The sequence below is a fragment of the Myripristis murdjan genome, chromosome 12 (genome assembly GCF_902150065.1).
Source record: "Myripristis murdjan chromosome 12, fMyrMur1.1, whole genome shotgun sequence".
Taxonomy (NCBI): domain Eukaryota; kingdom Metazoa; phylum Chordata; class Actinopteri; order Holocentriformes; family Holocentridae; genus Myripristis; species Myripristis murdjan.
This window is the reverse complement of record NC_043991.1, coordinates 31260179-31279845: the sequence shown is the minus strand read 5'-3', so window position 1 is coordinate 31279845 and position 19667 is coordinate 31260179. Positions and strand designations below refer to the sequence as shown.

The following is a 19667-nucleotide window of genomic DNA, read 5'->3' as shown; positions in this document are numbered from 1 at the left end:
ATACTCCAGTCCTCTCTGTATGTGCCATGTCAGCCTCTAACCTTTCTCTACACACACAGGCATGCACGTACACACACACACACACACACACACACACACACACACACAAATACATACAATCAGCTTTGCTTCCTTTGTTGCACACTTGCTACAATATTAATGGCTTCCTATTGGAGGAAATGGAGGCTGTAATATGTCTATGCTTCCTGTCACTCTCCTGTCCCTTCCCTTCAACACAACCAGATGTTCAGTTCAGAAAAAGCACTGGGGCACACACAGCTGGCAGCTTCACGGTAGGGAAATGTCACTTTTTCCTGGGAAACATGGTTGCATATTTCAGTGATCATGCATACATATATTCGATTGCATTTAGCTTCAGCATTTTACTGAGTTTTTGCTGTTGGGAAAGCTGTGCAAAGGCTTCTTTTATTCGAGAATGGCTTGAGTGTCAGTCGCTGTGATATGGGTGTGTGGTGACAGGTTAACTTGGCAGAGATGCGGGCCAAACTATTGAGGCATAATACCAGGTGACTCTTTCATTGCACCGTAATTAAAGTGCATCAAGATTGCTGATTATTTCTCCTGGCATACGTTCAGTAGTATATTTTTAGATTGCAGTGCATTCTGCACAGTATGATGATAATGTACCAAAGTCAAATTTTCATTTTAAATGTAACGATTTCAAGAGACGTACTGTGGGGAGGATTTATGTTTTGTGTGATTTTGGGTTTCCCTGTTTTTGTCACAAAAACAGAAAAAAAATGACTAATTGCTCTTTAAAAAAAGCACAGAAGCAGATTAGATAGTGATGGCTGAAATGACATTAGTCATGAGCACAGAGGATGTAAACAAGGCTGTCAACTGCTCTGACTGGAAGGAACAGATATGGGACATACAAGGAGGAAGTGAGTTGTCTTGTGGCGAACGAATATCCCATGTTGGTTATGATTCTGTGTGTTCGTGTTTCCAAGCTGTGACCAGAGTTATTACAGTTTTGTATTTTTCATTTTGTTGTTATTTTTATTTTGTTTTTCATATTTGTTGTCAATTCAGTTCAATTTCAGATCGTTTCAAGAGTGGGTTTGCTGGTTCCAGTTGAGTTTTTGCTGTTTGAAAATGTTTTTCTTAGTGCCAGTATGAGTTTGAGTTTTTTATTCTAATATGAGTGGTGTTTGTCAGAATATTTATTCCAATCCAAAGCCGACACTTTGTGAAGGCATTGATGTCGTTGTTGATGTCCCAGTCTCAGTGATCAGCACCGACACCTCCTCATGCTTGTTGTCTTCACACATTTGACCAAACTAACCAACAGCAAAACTAAACACATTTTCTCTATAGTTTGATTTTATTTTAGTTTTATAGTTTTATATGCACACAATAAACTAAAGTAAAGTATTAGTATAGTAGTAAAGTAGTACAGTAAACTAAAATGTTTTCTTCACACAACGTTTTAGTTTAATTTTAGTTAACTATATTAACCTTGTTGGTGACAACCTCAAACAAAAAGAGATAATTGTGAAAACAGGACACAAAAGCAAAGGACATATAGCATATAGGCCTCACTGTGAGAGAGAGAGAGTATGCCATCAAATACTACAGTGAAGGGCTTGTTCCCTGAAAAGAACATATAAGCAGATTAAGTTAGAGCAGCAACTTGTGTAATCAGGTTTTCATCAAATGTATACAGCTGTTTTGTTATGGCACCTCATGCTGTTGTGAGATCTAGTTTCCTGGGCATATCACTGACTCTGTTCCTTCTTGGGCACAGAGCCTAGAGGAGCGGTGTAACCAGATCCTGCGGAACATGGAGGCCTCTCTGACAGCCCGGGATCGTGTGGGCATCCAGGATTTTGTTCTGCTGGATGCTTACACCAGTGAGAGTGCCTTCCTGGACAACCTAAGGAAGCGCTTCCATGAGAATCTCATTTACGTGAGTCTTTCCTGTGCGGTGTAATGTTGAATAACCAGGCTGACCTCTCTCTCTCTCACTCTAATTAAAGATCACATCTTCAACCTTCAACCCGACAAGGACCTAATACTGTGTTCCGCTTTACTGAATCTAGCAGCTTATATTGCTGAAACAGCAGCTGCTGTACTTTTCATTTGCAGAGTGAGCACTCTAAAGGTCCCTGCTCTCTGGAAGGTCCTGACAAGTGCTTAACCATACTTATTGTTACTGATAAGAGGAACATTATTTATCGATGCAGTGATACATAAACACCACACCACTGACGTCCTTCATATAATGCCTCTTTATCTTTCTATGAAAATGTGCTTATCAGACAACAGAAAAGAAAAGTGTTTTGTATCCCTTTCTTGTGTTTTTTTTTTTTTTTTTTTTTTTTTACAGACGTACATAGGAACTCTCCTGGTGTCGGTTAATCCGTATAAGGAACTAGACATCTACAGCAAGAAGCAAATGGACACATATATGGGTGTAAACTTTTTTGAGCTTCCACCTCATATGTAAGATCATTTTTCTTTTGTTTTGCTACTATATTTTGTGTATTGGAATATAATTTGTGTTGGGTATGATTCTAACCCTAACCCTAACCCTAACCCTAACCCTAACCCTAAAGATATGATTCAACCTCAGCCAGTCTTACAAGTGATTAAATGAATCTTAGTATCAATAGTAAGTCTTTAAGCACTCTAAGCACTGAGCTGTTCACGGGATGTTTGAACCAAAAATTCGTACTTGAAAATGAGGGATGTTTATTATATGATGTGAAATCTTAGTGCCTCTGATTGATTTGTTGTAATGTAAAATGTGGATAAACTGTAGTGAATGGGCCAAACATTCAAAATGACTGGTAAAACTATGAATAACTTTCTCCAGGCTGTCAGTTGACTGAATACCCGAGAGCCTGGTTATGTTCTAATGGTTAAAAAGGGGTTGAATTTGATCAGTCACTGTATTTTCAGTTATGCTCTGGCAGACAACGTCTTTCGCACCATGCTGACTGAGTTCAACAACCACTTCATCCTGATCTCAGGGGAGAGTGGGGCAGGGAAGACGGAGGCTTCCAAGAAAATCCTGCAGTTCTATGCTGTCAGCTGCCCCAGTACCAAACTCCTGAACAATGTTCGAGACAGACTGCTCCTCTCAAACCCAGTGCTGGAGGTCAGTGTTATTTTAATAGACACAGGTGACAAGACATCTGCTGGTTCACCATAATATATAAGAGAAATATACCAAATATCTGAGGCACTTAACTGGCTTTTTTTTTTTTTTTTTTTTTTTTTTTTTGTTAAACTTCTGCAAGGCTTTTGGAAATGCCAAAACCCTGAAGAATGACAACTCAAGCCGCTTTGGGAAGTACATGGACATCCAGTTTGACCACCAGGTGGACTGAAATAACTTTGACAACTTGACATTGTCACCATTTAAACGCCAAGATAATGTGCAGCCCATCACGCCAATGACCTCAGGGTACTTGGGTTGGGCACAGAGGTTGGGTCATGGATTATGTCTCTCTCTCAGGGTGGAGCTGTTGGTGGACATATCCTCAGTTACCTGCTGGAGAAGTCCCGTGTTGTCCATCAGAACCACGGAGAGAGAAACTTCCACATCTTTTATCAGCTGGTGGAAGGAGGAGAGGATGAGCTGCTCCGCTGGCTTGGCCTGCAGAGGAACTGCCAGCTCTACAGCTACCTGGTACAGGTCAGAGAAGAACACACACAACACTTCACCAGGGGAAGCCAAACCACTGCATACAGACCTCATCAGGAGGCAGGGGCACTGTCATTTAGTTTGGCGTCCAAAATCTCAAAATTGTTTGATTCATTCCATTTCATGTCCATGTTTCCTCCAGGGGGATTGTGCCAAAGTGAGCTCTGTCAACGATAAAAGTGACTGGAGGACAGTGCAAAAAGCCCTCTCTGTTGTGGATTTCAGTGAGAATGATATAGAGGTGATGTTGCACTGCATATTTTCACAATATATGTTAGCCTGATTAGGTGATAACACTCAAAGAGGTAGGACAAACACTGTAAAATTTGTCCAAAGTGAATGTAAAACTACATATGATAGGTTTTGTTGATTGAGGTATTTCTCTCTGTGCAAAATGCAGCACCTGTTTGGAATTATTGCCAGCGTGCTCCACTTGGGAAATGTTAAGTTTGGTGCAGATCCTCGAGGATATGCCATTCTCAACAACAATCCAGAAATGCACTGGCTGTCAAAGGTGAGACACAGAAAGGTAAATTGGTAAAACCAGGGCTGCACCGATACATTGGCAAACAATCAGTATAAACTGAGATCAGCTTTAGAAAGTGATGTAATGCTACCTATTTAAAAAGCAACATCACTATTGGTCTGGGATTATTTTTTACTGCTGATAGTGGGCCAGTTATGGAACTGGCTTGTCTTTTTTTTTTTTTTTTCAAAATGTATGACTTATAAAAACTGTTGAATCTGCAACAGCAATACTCAACAGAGTAAAAGACACAGTTTTTTGTTTAAAAGCATTTTTTCTGAAGACAGGCCTTGTGGAAGGCTTCATCTGCCCACATTCTTACAAAAACGCATAGCACAATCACATCACTATCAGCCACTGGGTGGCAAGTTAGATAGTATTGATGTCAGCCTCAAAATAAATAAATATATCTATATATATGTATGTGTGTGTGTGTGTGTGTGTGTATGTATGTATGTATGTATGTGTGTATACATATACGTACATATACATATACAAAGACACACACACACACACACACACACACGTATATATGTATAAATTAGTGTATAAAGGAGCGGCGTGGCTCAGGAGGTAGAGTAGTTGTCTGGTAACTGGAGGGTTCCCGGTTCGATCCCCGGCTCCTCGAGAGTGTGTTGAAGTGTCCTTGAGCAAGATACTGAACCCCTCGCCACTCCTGATGGACAGCTAGGCACCCTGCACGGCAGCCTCTGCCATCAGGGTGTGAATGTGAGGCAAACATTGTAAAGCGCTTTGAGTGGTCAGTAGACTAGAAAAGCGCTATAGAAATGCAGTCCATTTACCATCAGTGCATACCTTGGACAGTTTGTGTCACCAGGTAGAGATTTGATATAATATGTCTGATTTTGCTTTGCCACTCTGTAGTTGCTGGGCATTCCTCCTCAGGTGCTACAACAGGGCTTAACCCACAGGAAGATTGAAGCCAAAGCAGAGGAGGTGACTTAAACACTTTTGTTTAATTTATAGTAGAAAACATGAATATATTACAATGATTCTTACTGGAGTTACTGGTTTCAAGTTGAGATTGCAGTGCTCAAAATGTTTTTAATCAAAATATTATTTGTCAGACACTGGACCATACTTTTTTAGATGTAGGTAACAGCAAGATGAAAGTACAATGTTAATTTCACCTTTTCTCTTGCAGTAACTTCTTTGTCATGATTCTATCCTTAATGTTTTGCCTTTCTGTTTTTGTCAAGCTGTTCACTCCCTTCACTGTGGACCACGCAGTGTATGCCAGAGACGCCCTAGCCAAAGCCATCTATGGGCGGACTTTCAACTGGCTGGTCAACAAGATTAACGAGTCATTAGCTAACAAGGTGGGTAAACAATACAGATGCAGCAAACAAAGCAATCTACTCCCTGTGCAATCAGTTTGCAAGAGCAAAGGAAGGAAGGAAGCATGCTCTCTGCATTATTTATATACAGGATTCCTCCAGGAAAACAGTGATTGGTCTGCTGGACATCTACGGGTTTGAGGTTTTCCATGTTAACAGGTGAGAAAATGCACAGAAGAGGATAACGACAATGAATGTGAGAAATTGCTCTGTTGATGACAGTTCTATTTATTTATTTACTTATTTATTTATTCTAGCTTCGAGCAGTTTTGCATCAACTATTGTAATGAGAAGCTCCAGCAGCTTTTCATCCAGCTGACCCTGAAGTCAGAGCAGGAGGAGTACGAGATGGAAGGAATTGAAGTAAATATTCTTACTAGACACACAATCTTTCCTCGTATGTGTTGACATTTGCTGCTCAGAACGCTGTTTGACAAGTAAACATAAAATTGCAAGCAATACAAAGAGGCTCAATCTACTGAGGGCCCAGAACATAAGTGATGAATTTTCTGCTGTTTTTTTCTGCTCAGTGGGAACCAGTGCCATATTTCAACAACAAGATCATCTGTGACCTGGTGGAGGAGAAGCACAGAGGCATCATCTCTGTATTGGTAAAGACATGATTAAATAATAGCTTAAAACACACATACAAAAAAAAAAAAAAAAAGGGCTGAATTTTTGATTTTTGTTGACTTATATAGGATGAGGAATGCTTACGTCCTGGAGAGGCCACAGATCTTACCTTCCTGGAAAAGATGGAGGAAAAGATGGGTGGTCATCCTCATTTTGTCACGTGAGTACTACACTAGCATATCCTATATCTGCATCTGTGTATCTCTCTCTCTCTCTTGCTACAGTATATCTATCTATCTATCTATCTATCTATCTATCTATCTATCTATCTATCTATCTATATGTGTGTGTGTGTGTGTGTGTGTGTGTTATATCATGAGTATACATCTATCTATTTTAGATGTATACATATTCTAAAGGTTCAAAGTTGTAAGGTCTGTAGCTATTTTATATATTTTAGTATATTTGATTTTTTATTACTCTTATAGGGTATACATTTTTTTCTTTTTTCTTATATTCTTTGTACTGATTCACTTTATTTATGTTTATTTATCTATTACACACACACACACACACACACACACACACAGATGAGATGTTGTCAACACTGTCCTGTGAAGTATTTGAGCACGGACCTCATGCTCGTCGTCATAGTAAAACATATTCCTTTCTATCTTTCCTCTTCCTGCAGACACAAACTTGCAGATCAAAAGACCAGGAAAACGCTGGAAAGAGGAGACTTCCGCCTCTTGCACTATGCCGGGGAGGTTACATACTGTGTGGTCGGTGAGACACCACTTCCATATGGAAATATTCCTTGATAACCAACTTTATTGCACCATCAGAGCCTGACATGCCTCCATACCTTCTTACATACGTTTGTGTACATATGTTTAGTAATAGTGTCTCCATCATTCTTTGTCCTATAAACTCATTTCTGTTCATCAGGATTCTTGGACAAAAACAACGATCTATTGTACCGAAATGTTAAAGAGGTAAGTGTGCCTGTTGCCCTTTGCCCGCAGCTAATGAAGGCAGCATGTCGAGAAGTTTGCTTCCGACACAACACATGCATTATTCATTGTGAAGCACACCTGTGAATTATTGAACAGCTGATTGGTAAGCATTGGTTTGGAATAGACTGATTGTAATTTTAGGGGGAGAACCGTGTGCCCCCTACAAGCTACAAAACCTGATTTTTCTCTTATCTAGTGTGTTATGGTCTATGTGTACTGATTTGATCAGGGCTATGACTAAACAATTACAGTTAATCTAAACTAACGTGAAAACGAGGTGTTAAAAAGGGGCTGTATCACTATCATTTGTAAAACAAACCAAAAATAAATACAGCTTTTGTGAAACAATTTCAGCTTCGGCCTTTTTAGACAGAAAATGTTTGCCTATTTTTTTTTATTTTTTTTTTTTTTGTTACTAAATGCAATCTATGCTGCTAGATGGCACTACTCTATAGGCCAACTCACCAGGCCCCCATGCCATCTTATGAAAACACTCCAAAATAAGTTTACTAAAACTGGAAATGAAACTATATGAAAATTAAGGTTAAATCTAAACCTCTGCAAAAACTAAAATCTACATGACTAAAACTACCAAATCCACATCTAAAATGAACTACAGAAAAATCTAGAACTTTAATAAATTTGCCTTCAGTTAAATCATCCTATTTTGAGGGGAGAGATGATTAATGGAGAAGGAGAGATAGAATTTGGTGGTTACTATATTTTATTTTTTCCCATTAAGGTCATGCGCCAGTCCAAGAATTCCATTATCAAACACTGTTTTCCTTCTACTGAGCCAGACAGCAAAAAGAGACCAGAAACAGTAAGACATGATTCAAATGATGATGCTCACCCACTGATTTTGAGATTTCGCTCATACAAAACTGTCACATTGACTACTGTGAATAAGCACATTCATCTGGTTTTGCTATACCTCTGCAGGTGGTCACTCAGTTTAAGAGCAGCCTGGTGGGCTTGACTGAGATCCTCATGTCCAAAGAGCCCTGGTATGTCCGCTGCATCAAGCCCAATGAAGGCAAGCAGCCAGGTGAGGCCTTGTCAGCTGAACCCCACCACCACTGCATTCAACTTCAAACCCTAGCCACAAGTTAATAGTGTACTACATACAGTACCTCCAGGAGTACCTTGTACATGTTCAGCTCGCACTCACCCATAACACAGTTACAGCAGACTGTTTGATCCATGGCCTCTGATGTTGTTCTAAATGTGGGGCTTCATTGAGACTGCATGGCCTGACTTGTTGTCCTGTCACCCTGCATCTCCTGCAGGGCGCTTTGATGACGTGCTGGTGCGACATCAAGTGAAGTATCTGGGGCTGATGGAGCACCTGAGGGTCAGACGTGCTGGATTTGCTTACCGCCGCAGATATGAGATCTTCCTCCAGAGGTTGCTAAGTGCACAGCTTATTTCACTTCTGTTTGTTTATGAAATTACTTGACAAAATTAATTAATTTGACATGTTTTACAATTACTGCATTTGGGAAATGTAACATTATTTGTTAGTGGCTGTAATGCTTGCAGAGGTCTATTGGTCTATTGAGTAGCAAAACACACATGATGCCTAGAGAGTTTAACTAATGATGACAACCTGTCCTCAGATGTTGTGGATGCAGGCTAAAAGATGGTCCAAATTGTTGAGATAGGTTGTCCATTTGACCTGTATATGGATCAGGCTTTCATTAACCTGGGACTTACCTGCCATCTATCAGTTCTGATATTTGGCAGTCTTGGATATATATGTCCACTGGCTCACTGTAACTGGACTGAATCACAGGCCTGCACACTTGCAAAGCCAGGCAGCAAGATTGCTGCCCTTAGGTGAACTAACCCTTAAAGTCACTCTTCACTCAAAAATGGGTTTTTCTCTTGTTTCTGTCCCCTAAAATGTGTGGGCTTGACTACTTGTATCTGTCCAAAGTTTGTTACTAGAGAGATGTTTTCACACTCCTCTATTGAAGGTGGAGGTGTGTGTGCATGCCCCTAAAATCTGAGATTCAGATGGACCCCGGCTCAGCTGGATTTGGTACAAATTCCATGTTCAGTCATGTCAACTGACATGGTGGTGCTTTCCAAATCATTAGTACCAGCTCTGTGGTGCTGGCAGTGGACTGCTGCTTGTATTTGGTTTTCAACAAAACAAGACCAACTCAAAATGGCTGCTTCACATGAACAACACTGGTGTAGCTAAGAGGTTTGCTGGAAATATGGCACTATGTTCACGACTGTTGCAGGACAGGATGTCTGCATTCTCTGAACAGAGCTCTGGGTTTGAGCTGATGTGCCAGCAGGCAGGGGGGGTGGGCACGGACTATTTGCATATTCATAGATCTGCACAGCTTTAATGAGGGCAAGATTCAGAGTCATATTTAAGACATTAAGGGATGTTTTTCATTGAAAAACAAAATCCTACTAAATGTGTAATATTGATTTTTTTGGGGCGGATTGTTAGGGGCTTAACAAATTTCTGGATGGGGACCTAAACCTCGATAATATCTAAGTCTTCTGCATTGATAATAAAAGCATAATAAATAAATAAATGAATAAGGCATTCAGAAGTGTGTGTGTGTTTGTGTGTGTGTGTGTGTGTGTGTGTGTGTGGATGTGTGCCCCTGTGATTAGATATAAGCCTCTGTGTCCGGACACCTGGCCCAACTGGAAAGGTACAGCGGCAGAAGGTGTGCAGCGTCTGATCAAACACCTGGGCTATAAACCAAATGAATACAAGATGGGCAGGTGAGAACATGTTTCCCTCTCTCTCTCTCTTTCTCTCTCTCTCTCTCTCTCTCTCTCTCTCTCTCTCTCTCTCTCTCTCTCTCTCTCTCTCTCTCTCTCAACCCTTCGAGGCAGATGGCCGCCCACCCAGAGCCAGGTTCCGCTCGAAGTTTATGGCTCTGTTAAAAGAGTTTTTTCCTCACCCCCGTCACCCTGCACTTGCTCTTGGGGGAGACTTTGGTCCATGTGAGGCTGTTGGGTTTCTGTAAAGCGTTTTGTGATAGCTTCTGTTCTATGATTTGACTCTATACAAATACATTTGAATTGAATTGAATTGAATTAATCATCCAGAGGTCTGTTTTATTCTCTTTGTGATTAGATTCATTTAGATTTTATTTCATTTCAGTTACTGTATTTGATTTGAGCTGATGACCACTTAGCACCCATTGCATGCCTGTCTGGCCTGGAGGGGGTGCTCCTGTCTCTGAGATCCTCTGGCTTCTGTTTTTTTTTTTTTTTTTTTTTTTTTTTTGTTAAATTTGTTAAATCATCTGTTAAATTTGACTTTAAGAGATGGGTGCTGGTACACTTGGAAACAAACATAGGAGGTTCTCACTGTTTTCTTTCCCTCAAGGACTAAAATTTTCATCCGCCACCCCAGGACTCTTTTTGCCACAGAGGATGCATTTGAGGTCTGCAAACATGAGCTAGGTGGGTCTTGCTCTGAACATTTAGCTGTAGTGATACAATAAATGAACTTTAATATATGTGGATGAACTGTTAACTCCCATTGCCACAGCAACAAGGATTCAGGCCAAATACAAAGGCTACAGGGTGAAAGGAGAGTTCCTGAAACAGAGAGAAGCTGGTGAGTTTTATGCCATTTACTTTTCTGTGCACACAATAAAAGCCTTTCCTTGATGGATTTGGGGTTACTGGGGTACATATATTACTCTCTCTTTCAATAAGTAGGCATTTATGGGAATCCTGTATTTCAACAAAAATGATATAGTTGCTTTTTGCTTGTGTTACCTAATTAGCCACCAAGATTGAGACCTGCTGGAGAGGTCTGATGGCTAGAAAGGAGCGAGAAAGGAGGGCATGGGCTGTCAAAGTCATAAAGAAGTAAGTGACACCATGAGATGGGACTGGTGACGGAAAAACAGAGACCAAAGAACTCAACAAAACCTGCACTGCTGAGTTACCTGTCTGCTGATATGTCGTAGGTTCATTAAAGGTTTCATGACCAGAAATCAGCCAGCCTGCGTTGACAACAGTGAGTACCTGGCATTTGTCAGGCAGAACTACCTCTCACGGCTTAAAGACAACCTTCCCAAAACACTTCTGGACAAAAACAACTGGCTAACCCCTCCTCCTATAATGCAAGAGGTGAGTGACACAGGTTTTTTCAATGGCCGTTAATTCCACAGCCACATGCGTGTTGGCTATAGGCTGGCAATGACATTATCTTGTAATATTTTATCCTACCCCATCCTATTTACTACATGTATTATCCTGTTTGATACTGTGTATTTACCATATTATATTTGTTGGGTATGGGGTATGCTAGTATTTTATTATATCATTTTACACTCATATTTATTAACATTAATGTGTTCCATAAGGCTGAATGAAATCTCACAGTCTCACATTCCGGGCATCAGGGACTGCCACATGAAAATTATACTTACAGACATTATGAATATACATTCTATGTACACATATTCTACTCTATAGATATTTTGCAGATATACTGTATTTCATATAGCCTATGCTAAGCTTCAAAAGTGAAAGTTCTGTAGACATCAGTCTATAGACTGAAGTTCTGTTAACTTTTTGTAGGTCTCTCAGCTGTTGCAGAAGCTCTTCATTCGCCACATGGTGCGGACGTACATCCGCACTATCACACCACAGAGGAAGGCACAGGTATAATCCCAGGTCTTCCACCTACAGTGTTATGTACTTTGATATAAACATATGTGCTGGAATGATGGAAGAATGGCCATGTCCGGTGTTGGTGTGTGTTGTTAAACCGAAGTTGTACATTTCCAACATCCAGTCCGTGAAGATAAATGCGTGTAGAAGAAAAGGTGCATCTCCCGCACAGCGTCTGCACTAGCCTACAACATATATTTTATTTATGTAATGTTTCGGTACATTGACCGTCCTCAGACATCAGGGGTGTTGGGTGTTGGAAAGAAATCGAAACTGATCTATTTATATAATGTACACATATGTAATATTTTGGTGTCTTCCTGCCTCTAGCTTCAGCTCAAATTGCTGACCAGCTCCATGTTCAAAGGCAAGAAGGAAAACTACCCCTTCAGTGTGTGTAGACCATTCCTGGACACCAGGATAAGTAAGACTGCAGAATATTTTCCTGTCAGCTGAGTACGTTTTCATGCACAGCATTCAGCCTTTGAGCATTAATCTACACAAATGTCCTTAAACAGATGAAACTGGGCTCATGGAAAGGGCAAAAGTCAACAGTGAATCAGATAAGATGTATGTATATGGGAAGTGTTGATGTACCTGAGATATGTTATTGGTTTTCTCAAATTTGTCATAAAAGCTTTTCCGGATTATTCTAAATAATCATTATTCATATAAAAGATATATTATGGATATGAGTGAATGAAATAACAGAAATGTGATTATTTTTTAATAACACTGAGATGGTGATGATGATGATGATGATGATGATTGTGTTCATTTGTTTGCATTGCACATTGATTAGCAAGTTATTGTTTACTGATGACATCATGCTTGAGACATTTTTGCTCATGGGAAACAGCAGTGAGAGCATCTGTAGCTCTTGTTATGCAAGCTGTACTCTGAATAGCTGCTGCTATTTTCTCTAGGCGAGGACGACATAAACGTCAAAGTGCTGCAGATGATTCAGCATGAACGCATCAAGGTAAATTAACAATGGCACTAATGGCACTTGACCTGTAGAGTGAGCTTTAATTGCATCTTTACCCTCTGATCCTGTGTTCCTCTGCGTGTCCCTCCCACAGTACAGTGTCCCCGTGGTGAAGTATGACAGGAATGGCTTCAGGCCTCGTCTCCGGCAGCTCATCTTCACTCAGGCGGCGGCCTACCTGGTGGAAGAGGCCAAGATCAAGCAGCGGATAGATTACAGCTCACTGAAAGGTAAGCAGTGCAACTGCGAGAAAGCATAAACATCACTATTTGAAGCACATGTAATGGAAAGTAGCCATCACAGTGACATGTGTTTCACCTAATCAAAGTTACTCTATTTTCATAGGTGTGTCAGTTAGCAACCTGAGTGACAACTTCCTGATTCTCCATGTGACATGTGATGACATCAAGCAGAAGGTAGGCTGAAAATTAGGCACAGACTGGCTGACTGACTGACTGAGTTAATTAACAATTTCAGGTCACAGTCAAAACTTGACCTCGCACAAAAAACAGTTTGGTATTGTGGTCAATAACAAGTCTGCAGTGGCAACAAAAACACTCAACCCTCAGACAGTGAAAACTCATATTGCATTGGCCACAAAGACATTTTTAAAGCTGCTGTTGCACTTAAAAGACAGTGTGAACAAAGCCGTGAGACTTACCCCCAAGAGTAGCGCCAAACTGGGATTATTAGTGGTCAGCAAGTCCTCGTGGAGATATTTGAAATAATCCACACCCAGTGTTGGACAGGTTACAGATTCCCAGTTCCCCTGTTAAAAATGTGATAAGTATTGTAACTATTTTAATTACTTGATCAAAGTGATGTATCTTATTAGGTTTGATTACTTTTTGTTTACTTTTCCAACAAATAATAAAGCTGACAATTCCTAAAAACATAAGTTTAAAGCAGGCATGTAAACCTCACAACAGAGCGCTAACAGTCAACCTCTTCAGTAGAACATGAATTAAGATCAGAATGTTTTGATATGTAAGTACAACTGCCTAAACAAATCACAGTTATATAGATCACAAACAACAAGCTGCTTTTACAGGTTGCAGCCAGACGTGGCAGGCTCTGGTTGCTTAGAGCAATGTGCATTGATTTGATTGGGAAACAAGAGGCGGTGCAAATTCAAACAACAAAACCAGTCAGAAACAACGCTGAAATGTGAGCGCACACTGTCCAATGAAGGGAGCCTGTCTAGACGTAGAGACAGCTCCTTGTAAGCCACCCTACCCTTGATGGTGTTGTACTCAAATTTTTACCGAAAAGAATATATTCAGATGTAATCCCTTTGAAAGGACCAACATTTTGATTAGTAACTGTAATTTAATTTAATTTAATTTAATTTAATCAAGAATCCAAGGGCAGATCAGAAACATAACTTAATGAATTGCTTCATTCCAGGTTGAGACATTACAGTATAAAATCTTCGAATCATACCATTCAACTAATAACGCCTCTGTTTTTTTTTTTTTTTTGTTTGTTTTAGGGGGATCTGGTTCTGCAGTGTGACTACCTGTTTGAAGCCTTGACTAAGTTAAGTTTGGTGACCAGCAAGCAGAGCTGCATCAAAGTGGTCCAGGGCAGGTACAGAATTGAATGCTGGATCATGTACAATACTTTTTTGAATGTGAAAGCTAAATGGAAAACCAATCGAAATTATGGCAAAGCATGTACTATTTCTGACTCCTGAGCTTGGGCATTGTCATTTGCAGTGTGCGATTTGATATCCAGCCTGGCAGAGAGGGGTTTGTTGACTTCAAGAGTGGTCAGGAGTCCATGGTCTACAGGGCAAAGAATGGCCATTTGATGGTGGTGAGTATGGAGTTCAAGAAGTACGTTCATTTTTCATGGCAGTTTCAGTAAACTGAGCTCTTTGTCTTCTCAGGAATCTACTAGAGCCAAGTCAAGATGATGAGAGCAGTGACGAGGGCTGGCGCTGCTCCCCTCTCTCCCACAGCCATGCAAATCTCAGTGACAGCCATGCTTGCTCTGTAGTCCTGCTCTGTGGCTGTTGCCAGAAACTTGTGTTTATACAGTTGATTTTTACATTTTGGGGCATCTCAACAATGCTACACAACAAACTGTAGACTATTATTACATAATTACAGCCAATACCGCCTTAATTGAAACTGAACAAGTGTATGTGCAAGTGTACATACAAATATATGTATTGAGCAATATATGCAGAGGCAAAAGGCAGTTGTAATCAGGATATGATGTAGGCCTATACATATGTTGTTTTTATTAAACACTTAAATCCTGCTTCCTAGATGTTAACAGTAGAGAAAAAAAAACATTAATGATTAACATGTGTGAAGCCATAAATGTCATAAAGTTTATAATTTCTCACTGATATTGTTCCTTTACATTAAAACACATTAAAGCCTAACTGTTTCTGTGGGGGTACAACATCTTTCCACATTTTCTTGAGAATCAGTTCAGTACAGAGCCAGAGATGCTAACACTTTTAAAATGTTTCCTTTTGTACTGGAAGATCAATTATGGCAGTTCTTTAGTTTACAAGATCATTCAGTGCACAGTCTACTAACACATATTTATCATGCTTTCTCTGTAATGAAGCATGTCACTCCTTAAAATGTTGTAGGCTGCTGTCTCTTGCATCAGTTGTACAGTTCTCTGAACTTATGATTACATTGCCACCTTTTGGTTATTTTGTGTAACACATCATTATTTTTTTTCAGCAATTTACCCCTTATTTCTTAAAAATAAAAAACAGCCTTATATCTAATAATCAGTGGACTGTCTAGGTAGGAGAAGTGCTATCATCTATTTTACTAGCATACTGGCAGTAGAGAGGTGATCACTTATGCATCTGTGTAGAGGGGTCTTAGAAGGTAAGTGCTATGCCATTTTATTATCTGTGATTATAGGGTTCTGGCAGCACAAATTTTAAGCTGTCACCTAGTCTGCTACAATAAATGAATCAAAATACATTTAAAGAGAGGAGTGAAACACTGCAGTAGGCTATATGTGCATAATATTGAGTTAAACTGGTTTTTATAAAAAAAAATATATATATATAGCCTACACCTAATTTAAATCAAAGAAATTTCAAGCCATAGTGTTTTTTTCCCCAAGAGTATACATTTATTGTTAAGACTATTTATAAATGTCACTGAAAAATTAGGCCTAAGACACAAATTGACACACAGAGAAAATCCACAGATCAACACTTGTGAAACCATTAGCCATGAACCATTGATTCCCCATAAAAATAAGGAGTCCCACCAGCTTTCCCGAACCTTTTGACCCTGAAAACTGGCATACACAAAATAATGTGATTGTAATTTCATCATGGAACAAGTATCTCAGGATTTTCCAGTGACAGGGACAAAGACTGAGTTTGTGGAATCATGTTTGAACATGTACCCCCAAGTAAGAGATGTTAGTACCTCACAAATTTATCCACAGCCCGAGAATATCAGCAAGAACACAAAATAGATCTGCCATTTAATGCAGATGAAGCAGGGCAGCACATGTTTCACTGACTGATGACGATAAGGCTGTACTTGAAAATCTTACAAAAACTGCTCACTGTTTGAGAGACTCTGACTGCATATAAATGGGCAATTATTTTGAGTGATGTTTGTTGAAGAGAGCACTCTCTCCCAGGCTCCAGTCAGTAGTTGCACTGTTGGTGAAGGACAGTAGGCCTATACCCTGCAAGATGTATATGCAACCACTAGATGTCCCACCTGCAGCTCCTCTTGTCTTTATCTCACTCATGTCACTCAATTCTCAAAGGAGCAGAACAAAGAAAGGCTTCAGGAAGGCAGGATAACTCTTTTACCCTATCATAACCCCAAACATAAGAGGATTTCACTCCACTGTTCATTTTTTATGAACATTTGATGTCAAAACATTGAAGACAGTTATTTTAAAGTGTTCCATTAATTCTATGGGTTATAAGTTGTTTTCTCCTTCCTCAGCCTCATCCTTCACAGCAGTAAACAAAGTGCTGTGCCCTCCCACTTCAAACTGCTTGGAAGAAGTTACTGATTTTTAGAGTGATATCTCCTCAGGCAGGACAGCCCAAAGCTGAGGGGTCCTGTTGGCAAAAGCATGGTTGCCTTTAGATTGATGTGATGGCACTGTGCTGCTCTTCTCCTGTGCTCTGGGTTTCATCAGTTTTGGCCATAACTACTTATTAGGATTTGTGATATAAGAGAAGGAGAAATATGATCGGAATTAACTACATTGAAGAAATGAAAATAACTGCCTCCCCCAAATATAGAAAGTTATATAGACACGTTCCAGGGAGGCATATTGCATATAAGTGGGTATAAATGTTCAAAACAACACATGGACTAACCTTATAGGCTGAATTTTTGCTTATAAACTAAAGCCCTTTTAGTTTCTCACTGAGTTTTTCTTTGATGGTTTCTCAGTCATTACTCCTACTGGCAACTGCAGCAGATTGTATGTTTTTAATTAGAATTTGTCAGACTAATAAATGGGGCTATTTAAAAATATTATAAACTAGTAACAAATAATAATAAGCTTACACTTAAACCTAGCTCAAATTTGAACATAATGGTTGAGAATTTCTATTGAACAGAATCCCTGACTGAGTGTATTTCTACCACAGCTGCTGTTTCCCACCCTGTCTCTTATTTTGCTGCACATTACGTTTATTGTCTGGTGTATCACAAATATGTCTTTAATCAACATATCTTGTACATCATGCTGGAAGGCAATTTATCCATTTGCATTACTTAATGACTTGATCAAGGCTTGTGAAAGGTTAGGTGTAGGTATATAAAACGCTTTTTTGTGACAGTAGGTGTCGCTGTAGCACCAGGTTCAGTGGGGGACACCGGACTCAAGCCCATGTTGGTTATGAGTAAGTAAGTAATATGGCGCTTTAGTTGATAACACTAGAGTCTGTTCCTTACTGCTCGACACCCTTCCAGGACTGTGCAGCAAACGAGCTAGTGGCCCAGGTAGCCCAAGGCTGGTAACAATAGCATCCCTGTTTACAGCCCTATCTGCTAAAAATTTCCATACAAATAAACTGCAGGGAAAGGTTATGTTTAAGCATAAAAAATGCTAGACTTAGGCACAAAAAATACCTGGTTCAGGTTAGGGAAAGTTTAGGTTAAGGCATAAAAACCACTTGGTTATGGTGACTTAACATTTGCAAAAAAAATAATAAAATAAAATAAAATAAAATAAAATATCACCACTATCATTTCATGTTGGATTCAAACTCAGGTCACTTGGGTGAAACTCAGTTGTTTGAGCCATCCTCCACTCTATCTGCCTCCTTGTGTGGCCTTGAAACTAAGGGATTACAAATGTTCTTGTGATACATGAAAAACAAACATAATCCACAATGTAATGTCATGTAATGCAATGTAGAATGTCATTGAGAATGCAGTTCAGCTGTACGAGAATGTCATTTTTAGGAGCCAGGGCAGAAGCCTCCTTTCCTGGACTGGCTTATGTTCATGATCAATAATATGACACTTCCATTGTGAAGATCTGGATCCCACTCTGATGTACCCACAGTGTGACAAGTTTTACATTGTTTAGATGTAGATAACAGACAATGACATTGATATAGATTCAGAAGTGGTGATATTAAAGGATAATGTTAAAATACTGTACATTGTGTACTGTAACGGTTTGGACTTATGGGACCCCCTGGACACTGGGGGTTCATGGACCCTACTTTGAGAACCTCAGTGTAAATGAATGGAGTTTAAACTAAAAATGAAATTTGCTTTAGATTTTATTTTGTATTGCTATTAACTGCATGACATTTAAAAGAATACATGGAGGTCAGCCACCAGCGGAAAGTCTGGAACTCTGCCTCCATCTTCAACTGATCAGGTACACCAACACCAACATGCCCATGCACAGACACATTTTTTTTTTCTTTTTTCTTATATTCTTTGTATTGATTCACTTTATTTATGTTTATTTATCTATTACACACACACACACACACACACACACACACACACACACACACACACACACACACAAATCCTGGATACCTGATTGGGACAAAATAAATTTCATATTTATTGATTCTACATATTTATGGATTATACATGTACAGTAATATATATGGTGTGAGATATAATAATGATTTTGTAATTGCTATGCATGTTTTAAGTGAACTGTGAATAGTTAAGAAAAAAAACTGCCAAAGTACATGGCCTTTTTATTAAGGACTAATGGTACAGCTGGTTACAAATTAAAAGATTAGTCACACTGACGTGTAAAACAAGTATCTACCAACCAAGCAGGGCAAATGCACATTATTTGCAGCTGTCGCTGGCTCGCTTACAGTTTGCTGTGTGTGAGTGGGTGGTAGGAAAGGCAAATAGTTAAACAGTGAGAAAGCTGTTTTCAGGTTTGTTCAATGCACTTTGAAAAAACTTTGGTGTGGGAGGTTGAGTTTACTTGTACCATTTCAGACAAGCTTCAACTGATTTATTCAACCCAATTTGCAGGGGTTTCATTTTATTTAATTATTATTTTTATTTAACCCATGGGTACACCTTTGGAGATTTCCTGAGTGGGGGGTTATAAAGTGACCCTAAACATTGCCATATTATTAGATTTGATAGACCTAATAATTAATATAATAATGGTGCCTATTAATTTGATTTTATTTGATTAGAGCTAATAAGTGCCCACTCATTACCCCATAATTTCTTCCATTTCACTCCTACTGATCAGAAGGTGTTATTTTGATTCTATAAAATGCGGGTTTGTAAAGACCTTTGAGAATGTAACAATGATTAAGGGATCTAAATAAACTTGAGCTTAAAGTTGAATAATAATTATAGCACATTAGAGTGGTTCTTTTTTGTCTCAATACTCA

General features: G+C 39.4%; 1 protein-coding gene across 1 annotated transcript; it reads left to right on the top strand.

The window, feature by feature from the left end:
- Window positions 1-1768: 1768 nt before the first annotated feature.
- myo1hb (myosin IHb) lies at window positions 1769-14720 on the top strand. Its single transcript, XM_030065878.1, has 31 exons — window positions 1769-1930; window positions 2351-2466; window positions 2926-3124; window positions 3267-3347; window positions 3485-3664; window positions 3816-3914; window positions 4074-4187; window positions 5085-5156; window positions 5420-5539; window positions 5649-5716; window positions 5815-5920; window positions 6088-6168; window positions 6259-6350; window positions 6822-6916; window positions 7079-7125; window positions 7889-7969; window positions 8089-8194; window positions 8436-8553; window positions 9787-9900; window positions 10514-10590; window positions 10679-10747; window positions 10920-11004; window positions 11106-11268; window positions 11722-11805; window positions 12145-12238; window positions 12741-12796; window positions 12897-13032; window positions 13148-13218; window positions 14295-14392; window positions 14521-14620; window positions 14694-14720. Exons 1-31 carry the CDS (start codon window positions 1805-1807, stop codon window positions 14718-14720), a joined length of 3075 nt encoding a protein of 1024 aa, XP_029921738.1. The 5' UTR covers window positions 1769-1804.
- Window positions 14721-19667: the final 4947 nt, after the last annotated feature.

Excerpts from the sequence above, each read along its gene's own strand:
- myo1hb (XM_030065878.1), top strand. The coding sequence starts at position 1,805 with ATGGAGGCCTCTCTGACAGCCCGGGATCGTGTGGGCATCCAGGATTTT. Across the intron at positions 3,125-3,266 it reads TCTCAAACCCAGTGCTGGAG|GCTTTTGGAAATGCCAAAAC; the intron begins GTCAGTGTTATT and ends AACTTCTGCAAG. Across the intron at positions 13,033-13,147 it reads AGATTACAGCTCACTGAAAG|GTGTGTCAGTTAGCAACCTG; the intron begins GTAAGCAGTGCA and ends CTATTTTCATAG.